Source organism: Cynara cardunculus (assembly GCF_001531365.2).
Source record: "Cynara cardunculus var. scolymus isolate 2C chromosome LG 4, CcrdV1, whole genome shotgun sequence".
Taxonomy (NCBI): Eukaryota; Viridiplantae; Streptophyta; class Magnoliopsida; order Asterales; family Asteraceae; genus Cynara; species Cynara cardunculus.
Window position 1 is genome coordinate 17,434,605 of NC_037531.1, and position 10,512 is coordinate 17,445,116.

Consider the following 10,512-nt stretch of genomic DNA (forward strand, 5'->3'; position numbering starts at 1 on the left):
AAGGCAGCACAGATTGGTTGCTGTTCGCTGCAGTCTGCTGCTGCTGCCGACGAGGGTGAAGACACAGCGAGGCAGCACAGATTGGTGGCTGTTCGGAGCTGAACAAATGGCCGGAGCGTCGGTGGTCGAGGTTGGAGGCGCAGGTGCAACAAGGAGTATGTGGAAGAAGCTAAACTGAGGTTTCTTGCGTGGTTGCAGGTGAGTTAGGTGGGTTTTAGGCCATGCTTTTTATCTGAATCTTCTCATGTCAGCCCATCAGCAGGTAAGGACCTCCAAATAAAACTAAGGTGTCAATCTAAGAATGGGTGGATAGGGTATGGGTTATAGTACCACAGGTAATACCCCCCCCCCCCTTCTTTTTTTTCATTTTTATATTCCTCAATTAATCTCAAGCCTTAGTAATAAATATAAATGTAAAAGTGAAGGATTTCCCTTAGATTCAAACTAGATACACAACTAAAAGTGCCAAACTCCAATTATAAAAACTACATAAGTATAACCATATGCGCATATATTTATATATATATATATAAAAATTCAAGAATATTAGAAAGTATAAAAATACCTCGTAACGGAAAAGAGAGGAAACTTGACGCTAAAAGGACGATTGGAGACGGCGGGGAAGAGAATTTCAGGGTGTTACACGTTGGTACCAAATATAATTGGTTAATATATGGTATAAAATTTTACGTACCAATTATAGTTAATTGGTATATGACATATGAAAATAATTAATTTAATAATAATATAAACAAATTAATTAATTTAATAATAATATAAAGAAAATTCGCTATAAAAAAATAGAATGAAACAGGTTTATACACTATTATTTTATCAATAATTAATTTAAATATTCAAAAGAATTCAAACATCCAGCAAAATGATTAATCCACAGCTTTAATAAGCACCAAAAACACATCTGAATAATATTATATTATTTAATTATAATTATTTAATCACTTTTAAATTATTCGTTAAAAAACCTAACAACAACATATTTTACAATTAATTGGTCAAAAATAAATTTAAATAAATGATAAAAATATTGATTTATTTTAAAATTAAAGTTGTAAAAGCTTACATCATCTTATTAGGTGTCGGGTAGGTGGGTCTTGCAAGGTTTACGATATATTTTTGATTAAAAATTAAAATTATTAAAAAGAAAACGTAAGTTCAAAGATGAATCTTGAAATTTTTTCAAACGATGACATCATTTGATTATAAAAAAACTAGAAGGGTACTTGTGTAATGCATCGTGACTTTTTTCCATTTCAATGTTTTTGTTTTGTTTTTTACCCATGTCGATATAACACGATTTTATGTGATTTTGAGTAAACGATAATGTTTTTATTTTTGAATAAAATATAAATTTGTAAAACATATATCAATATTAGTATCAAATTAACTATTTAAAAGTTATTATATGTGTATTTTTTTAATTCATAATTGTTATTATAATTTAATTTTACGTAACGAAGTAACTCAATTTAGGTTTAATAATATATTTTTTTATAAAGATAATAATTAAGTATTTTGTTAGAACTCAATAATTATCCTAATTATATTTTAGATTTTTTATATTTTAAAATGATATGTTTATCCTCTACTTAATTATGTTTATCCGCAGTAAGTTACACGAATTCAAACATAGAGCTTTAATAAGTTGTACTTATGCACAATTTGTTTGTAATCTTGAATTTTAAGTAATATGCATCAATAAACAGTACTTTATGCATAAAAAAATTAAGAGTTTTTGTCAAATGCTTTATAATATACTATAGATAGTATAGGGAATTTTTTTTCCAAACAGTAGCACCGTTTGACTATAAAAAATATATACGGATTTTTTTTAAACGGTGACACACCATTTGACTAAGAAAATTACACTAACAAAATTTGAACTTGTGTCTGTGATGGAATAAAAGTATTGGAAACCAACTCTATCAAATAAAACTTGTTCTAATTTCACGAACCTAATTTTTTTCACCCTTCGACGGATGAATAATACGGTGGCACATATAGGTCCGTCCATGCATAAGTTATTTTCAACAACTATGTTATATTTTTTACTTTTTATTTTTAAAACTAAGAGATTTATTTTCTCCATTTTATCTACTGATTTTTTCTAATTTAAAGAGAGTTTAGTATAATTGTTAAAGCAAACCTTGTCTAAGGGGTTGTTTACCAAACGTTTACTTGGGTAAGAGCTTACTAAGTTACATTACCTTACCGTATGAATGTGGTAAAGATCAAAAATCTTACCCGGCAAGGAAAAAAGTCTTACCCGGTAAATGAGGGCGATGACTCTTACCACGGTAAGCACTTACCAGGTAAATTGTTGCATACAATGTCATTTTTGTGAACTAAAATGATAGTGTTGAATTTTACCGGTAAACACTTACCGGTTAAGTGTTTGGTAAACAACCCCTAAATATATAATTTTTTAAAGTATCATAGCTGTTACAGATTCTCTTACAAGTTAAAATGCGTCTCTAACTTATTATTTAAAACATAAGAAGTAAATATTTTTAAAATTAAATAAGATAATCAAATACTTTAAAATTAAATGTCTAGAAAAAGAAAATCTATTTAAATTAAATAATTCTTTCGAAGATTTTAAATTCTCATTTTAAATAAATTAGAAGGGTACTCGTGTAATGCATCGAGACATATCTCAATTTCAATGTTTCATTTTATTTTTTATTCATGTCGATATAATACAGTTTTATATGGTTTTGAGAAAACAATAATTCTTTTATTTTTAAATAAGATATAAATTTGAAAATATCATAACTTTTTAAAAAATATATATCAATATTAGTATCAAATTAACTATTTAAAAGTTTTAACTATTTGTAATTTCTTTAATTCAATATTTTTATTATAGTTTATTTTAACGTAACGAAGTAATTTAATTTAGGTTTAACAATATAATTTTTTATTAAGATAATCATTAATTATTCTGTTAGAACTCAATGATTATCCTAATTATATTTAAGATTTTTTATATTTAAAATGAGATGTTTCTTCTGTATTTGATTATGTTTATCTACAGTTAGTTACGTTTATCTGCAGTTAGTTACACGAATTCAAAGATAAAGTTTTAATAAGTTGTACTTACGCAAAATTTACTTGTAATTTTGAATTTTAAGTAATATGCATTAATAAACAGTACTTCGTGCATAAAAAATGATTTTTAAGAGTTTTTATCAAATGTTTTAAATATAGTATAGATTCTGAAAACATTATAAAAATGTTTTGAAAAATTAAATAATTATCATAAATTATAAATATTATAATAATAGATATTGAGTAAATTGCATGAAAAAACAACATACTTAGGTAATATACTTTTAAAACTTCCATTTTAATACGTAAAAATGTAAAGTTATAAACATTTAAGTATTCGAGTAATCGATTGAAGTATTAACCGGTTACCATGCTAATCTAACGAGTGATGTGGTATCCAACTCAATATTATTTGCTATTCAACTCAATTTCATCCGATCACTCACTACATCAGTATAATAACCGATCAATGTTTCAACCGGTTACCCGAGTACTTAAATATTTAATATTTTACATCTTAGATACCAAAATATAAGTTTTGAAATTACGTTATCCAAAATAGAAAATCAAGTTAAAGTACGTTACCCTTTCATTCAATTTATCCATAAATATTTATAGAAAATTATCAAAATTCCTTTATTATAATTAACGTTTATATTAAAACAATTAAAATATTAATTAAATAAGATATTTATTAAGCTAGAAAAGTGATTAAGACCGATTTATACAGCTTTTAAATAAGACCAACTCCAATAGTATATACCTTAAAAAAAATCTGAATTGATAATTGTTTGCTGACTATTATTTTTGTGTCTCCTCCAAAGTCATCCTAATACCAAAAAAACAAAACAAACAAGAAGAAAAATTCGCCTACGGAACAGTCCAGAGGTTCAAACATGCATCCCGTCATCATCGCCTTCTACTTCCTCAATCTCTACCGTCCGATCATCATCACCTACTTCTTCTTCATCCACGTCATCAATCGCATGACCCATCCATTCCTCCATGGGTGCGCACTCAACCTTATGGTGCACCCTCCAATCATGCGCCTGACACCCACGTGAACAGTAGTTCACCGTCCCACAACCCGAACACCTCCTGAACTCATTCCTCCGGGTCTCGGGTCGCCCGCATCCACCGTAGGAACACAGCCTCAAACCCGGAGCTCCACTTCTTCTCAATCCGAACCACTCCACCAAAAACCGGTTCGCCGGGTGGAGTTCCAGACCCGGTGAGTTACACCGGTCATTCTCCGATAATCTGACGTCATCGGATGGCCATAGGTATCCGTCTGAGTCTGTTAGATTTGGCCGTCGGTGGTGTTGACTATGGAACTCTAACGGCACCGGAGACGATGAAGTGTTCACGGCAGCGCGTAAGATACACGAAAGCTCACGCGCGTTGGCTTGCACGAGTAGACGGCGTCCTTCCTCAACGTTTTTCTGTACACCATAACCGTCTTGAAGGCAGTGCCCTAGCTCCCGGAGAGCGTCAGCGTGGCCGAGAAAAGCCGCTCTGGCACAGAGAGCAACTCCGGCACGGAGGTCCTTGTCGTTCTTCAGACCACCGCTGCCGTTGAACTGAATCAGAGCCAAGGAGTACAGTGCCGGCGCGTGAGACTTAATCGCTGCCTTCGCCATTAACGACGCTCCACTTCCTCGATTTTGTAAACAATAAAATCGGATCTAAAAAAACACCAAAAATATCTAATCAAACGAAAGAAAACTATGATTTCTACGACGAAAATCCCGTTAATCAAGTCGGTTTTCACAATACTAATTACGAATTAATTACTAATTACTAATTACCATTCCGAGAGTATAATACGCCTCTTTGTTGCCGGCGTTGACGCACAATTTCAGAAACCGGTGAGCCTCATCCGACCAGTTTTTAGCTCGGACGGCAAGCGTTTCCGAACAAGCGTTCGACAAAACCAAAGGATGAACACCTAATTTGTTCAACCTCTTACATCTATAAACATGAAATCAAAACATAAAACAGATTAGATTAGATTTTCTACAGTTCACAATGATGAAAATCAAAGAAAGCATCTAAAAACGGAGAAGAAATTCCGTATGCATATGGAGAAACGAAAACGTACGTAAGAAGAACAGTGACGAAATCAGACGGAGAAGAAGAGGTAGAACTGAGCTTGCAGAGGATGGAGATAACAATTTCATCAGGTAACGATTCAAATAGATCGGATCTTCTTCTTCTTCCATGATGAACAGCTTCTCCTTCGCATAGCTTCTTCGTCATGAATCTCTGTGTTTCTGTGTATAGATGAAGGATTTGAAAAACCCACCTGCTCTTAGTCTAAATGCAGAAATACACAGCATCTAGAACGGTTGATTCACTAGTTTGTTGCCGAAACTGATAATAAAGAAATTTTGAAAAGGTTTTTATAGTTCATGAGGAGGAATGGAGGAGAAAAGATGGATGAATGAAACTGCTACTATTAAGGACAAAGAACCCACGTAAGAACATACTACAAGAATATGGTGTGGTGTATACGTCTGTTTATTTATATATATATATATATATATACACTATATATATATATATATATATATATAGGGTTATATGTATACACACACATATCTATATCTATATCTATACTATATTATAAAACATTTGACAAAAACTCTTAAAAATCATTTTTTATATGTAAAGTATTGTTTATTGATGTATATTACTTAAAACTCAAGATTGCAAGTAGACTGTGCGTAAGCACAATTTATTTAAAATGCTTTATAATATAATATAAATATAGATATGTAATATGCATTAATAAACGAACTTTACGTATAAAAAATAGTTTTTTAGAGTTTTTGTTAAATGCTTTATAATATAGCATAGATATACGAAAAATCGTGTAATAGTAAGAGTTAAGGTGAGAAGTATAAGAATAAATCTGGATCGTTGATCAATTTAATCTCACCCTCATCCAATGAATTACAGTTATCACGATAATTGATTCGAAGCATTTTGATGGACCTCATTAGCGTTGATTTTCAATTAAGATTAATCCAATGGTGGATATCCCTTTACCTTTCTCACCATAATTTTCATTCTTGCATGAACTCAACTATATATATATATATATATATATATATATATATATATATGGGGGCCTAATCAAATGAGAACTAATTAGTTTGTGGTAACCATGAAGTCCAATCTCAACCACAAATCAATAGATAAATTAAGAAATTTTTAATTTTGGTAATTTTTAATTAAAATTTTAATACGATGACATTTTAGGTATTTTATCTCATCTCTCCTATTTCCTCTCTCCTCTCTTCTCTCTCCGTCTCCTGGTCTCCGTCCCCCCGCCTCCGGCCACCGTCCTTCAGTGATACCATAGTGGTATCACAATGTATCTTATATGTGATTGGGTATCACACCGAGGTCGTTTGTGTGGTCGATCGGATATGTAACAATGTGGTATCACAATGTATCTTATATGTGCTTGAGTATCACACTGTGGTATCACCAGAAGAAGGTGGCCGAAGGCCTGAAGACGGGGACGGAGAGAGAAGAGAATAGAGGAGAGATGAGGGAAAATACCTAAAATGTTCTTACATTAAAATTTTAATTAAGAATTACCAAAATTATAATTTTTTAATTTATCTATTGATTTGTGGTTGAGATTGGATCCCACAGTTACCACAAACTACTTAGTTCTTCCTTGAATGGGCCCATATATATATATATATATATATATAATATTTAGATTATGTTATGCAAATCATTTTGATTATGAAATACTTTGGGTTAACACTTATCCGGGCAAGAACAACAAATACTTTGGGTTAAAAACATTATTTCAAAATATTTGACCAATGGAACATTTTAACTTTGAAGTTATAAATCATCTGATTAATGATTTAAAATCACAAAAACTATAAAATTAGCATCGAAAGAGACGGAAAATAAAACAAAATTTGAAACAATATTATCGTTTTAGGTTGTCAGCTTCATAATCAAAATGATTTGCACAACATCATGCGTGAGACCGGTTTTTGGCCAAAAAATGAGAGTCCAAACAATTTTTGGTGTGCATCTCGATTTAAAGTAAAACGATTCCCCTTTAAAATATTCAAATTTTATTTGTAAACATAAATGGCTAAATTAACTAAGGGACAATTTACCAAATGCATATTCGAATAAGTGTTTACCAAGTCATATTACCTTACTGATGAATATGGTAAAACCAATAATCTTATCCGGTAAGAGCAAGGCAAGGACCAAAAGTCTTATCCGGTAGACGATGACCTTTACCATGGTTAGCGCTTACCGGGTAAATTATTGCATATAATACCGTTTTTGTTCCCTAAAATATTACCCAATAAGTAAGTGATAGTGTTGAATTTTACCGGATGGTAAGTGTTTGGTAAACGGTCCCTAAATCATTAAAATTTGAAACATGAGAGTATAAAGAAGATATTCATCATATGATTGTTTATTATAAGTTACATAATTAAAAAGATTAAAAGCATCTCTAACACGTATTTTATTTTCCTTTTCTTTTTTAAATTTAAAAACTTTCAGTTCTTTTTCGTACTTTTCTTTATTTTAGAGAACATCTTAATACAGTTGTCTGAGCAGATTTTTCTCAAATCTTTAAAATTTCTAAATATAACAGATGATGTAAATATTGATCAAAAGACAATAAATAAAAGAACCGAACAGTTAAAGTGCATACAAGAGGAGTTATAAAAGAATTAAAAGTGCATACCATCGGGGGGTTATGTAACGTTAGGCCTGTCTTTTCTTTTATAAGCATACAGTTCATTCCATTTTTTTGTCGTTACACCAATATAGTAAATGTTCTATGTAGGTTTTTTAAAACAAACTGTAATTTTTGATTTGCAGTTTGTCTTTTTACTACCTTTTTTTATCTGATTATGGTAAAAAAAAAGTCTAACACCGTGAACAAAAGGTGATTTACGGTTTCAGGCTTGTTGGATTCTGGATGTATTGAAAGAAAAAAAATTGATGGTTGTTTCTTAAGAAAGGTTGGTGATTGTGGCTATTTAAGTTCACTATAAGCGCACTCGTGTAAATGCAGCGAGATAAATCTCGATTTTAATGTTTAGTTTTATTCTTTGTTTCTATCGATATAATACGATTTTATGTGGTTTTGAAAAAACGATAATGTTTTTATTTTTGAATAAAATATAAATTTGAAAATAATAACATAGAATTTTGAAGGAAAAAAATCGATATTAATATCAAATTAAATATTTAGTAGTTCTCGTTTTTTTGGGTGTAATTTCTTTAATTCAATTTTTTATAATAATTTAATTTAGATTTAATAACAAATTAATTTATTTTTGGTTTAATAATATAATTTTTTATAAGATAATAATTAAAACATTATGTTATGATTATCTTAATTATAGTTTAGATTTTTCATATTTAAAATAAATGTTTATCCTGTATTTGATTATGTTTATCTGCAGTTAGTTACACAAATTTAAAAATGAAATTTTAATAAATTGTACTCACACAAAATTACTTGTAATTTTGAATTTTAAGTAATATGCATCAATAAACAGTACTTTATGCACAAAAATTGGTCATTAAGAGTTTTTGTCAAATGTTTTATAATATACTAGAAGGGTACTCGTGCAGTGCATCAAGACACATCTTGATTTCAGTGTTTCGTTTTATTCTTTTTTGTCAATATAATACGGTTTTATATTGTTTTGAGAAAACGATAATGTTTTTATTTTTGAATAAAATATAAATTTGAAAATATAATAAAATTTTGAAAAAAAAATGTATATCGATATTAGTCTCAAATTAATCTTTTTAAAAGTTCTTGTGTTTTGGTGTAATTTTCTTAATTCAAATTTTTTTAATTATAATTTAATTTAGGTTTACTAACAAATAAATTTAATTTAGGTTTAATGATATAATTTTTTATAAAGATAATAACTAAGTATTCTGTTAGAACTCAATGATTATCGTAATTATATTTTAGATTTTTTATATTTAAAATGAGATGTTTATTCAATATTTGATTATGTTTATCTATTATTTGAATTTTAAGTAATATGAATTAATAAACAGCACTTCGTGCGTTAAAAATATTTTTAAGAATTTTTGTTAAATGCTTTATAATATAGTATAGATTATCCCACTCAAATGTATATTCAAAATACAATATCATAAATTGATTTAATGAAAAAAAAAACATATTAACAAACCAATTTATATAAATTCTATGACCATATTTAATATTTTAGTTGTTTATAGATCTCAAAATTTGGACAAAATATATTGACAACAAATCAATTTTATTTATTAAAATATTTGATAAAAACCATTAAAAATCATTTTTATGTACTAAGTACTGTTTAATTATGCATATTACTTAAAATTTAATACTACAAGTAAATTGTGCGTAAGTACAACTTATTAAAGCTCTATTTTTGAATTCGTGTAACTAACTGCAAATAAACATAATCAAATACATAATGAATATCTCATTTTAAAAATAAAAATATATCAGGATAATCATTAAGTTTTAACGGAATATTAAATTATCATCTCTATAAAAATTATATTATTAAACAAAAATAGATTACTTTATTATTAAACCTAAATTAAATTCTAATAAAAAATTAAATTAACGAAATTATACGAAAAACAAGAACTTTTAAATAACTAATTTAATACTAATAACGATACTTTTTTTTCAAATTTATATTTAATTCAAAAATAAAAATATTATCATTTTCTAAAAACCACATAAAATCATATTATATCGATATAAAAAAATTAATAACATGAAACATTCAAATCGAGATATATCTTGTTACACTGTGCGAGTAACCTTCTAGTTAAATTACAGTGATAATATACAATTTTCCAGGTTTAATCTCAAGTCTCAACAAAATCGAACTGAAACAACTAGATAAAGATGGATACAGTAGATGTAAAAAAATGCAACTGAGAGTACACTTGTTACCATAGAATAGATGCACAAGGATCTGGTTTTTTTCGGGATTGGACCTTTCAAGTCTGTTTTCAGTAAGCAAAAAAGAGTCGTGTTTTCCATATACAGAGGTTGTGTGTAAAAATAGACCTGATCAAAAAAATTTTCATACGGGAACTTTTTTCGAGCCCAATCAGGCTTTTTTGGAACGGATTTTTAAGACCCGAGCCTATGTTTTTCTAAAAACTTAGGCTTGGCCGGATTTTGCATTCAGACTTTTTTTGGCATCTCCACTTGTTATTCAAAGTTTTTTCTTTTTTGCAATTTCAAATATTTAAGGGGGGCATTTTGTACATTATTGTAAATATGAGGTTTATTTATGTAATTTTCAGCGAATCAGTAATTACGATAACCGAAGTTGTCGTACTATATCAAAGGAAGCAACACCTCGTAACGGTCAACCCTCCTTTTGACCACATTCTAATAATTACCAT

The 10,512-nt window shown here is 29.0% G+C and overlaps 1 protein-coding gene across 1 annotated transcript; it reads right to left on the reverse strand.

Annotated features, from left to right (window-relative positions):
- Positions 1–3,797: 3,797 nt before the first annotated feature.
- Positions 3,798–5,532, reverse strand: LOC112511614 (F-box protein At5g50450-like). The gene is made up of 3 exons (XM_025117303.1): positions 5,171–5,532; positions 4,878–5,040; positions 3,798–4,754 (listed from the first exon to the last, which is right to left on the reverse strand). The coding sequence occupies exons 1-3, from the start codon at positions 5,326–5,328 to the stop codon at positions 3,960–3,962; spliced, it is 1,116 nt and encodes a 371-aa protein (XP_024973071.1). The 5' UTR covers positions 5,329–5,532; the 3' UTR covers positions 3,798–3,959.
- Between the last annotated feature and the right edge of the window lie 4,980 nt (positions 5,533–10,512).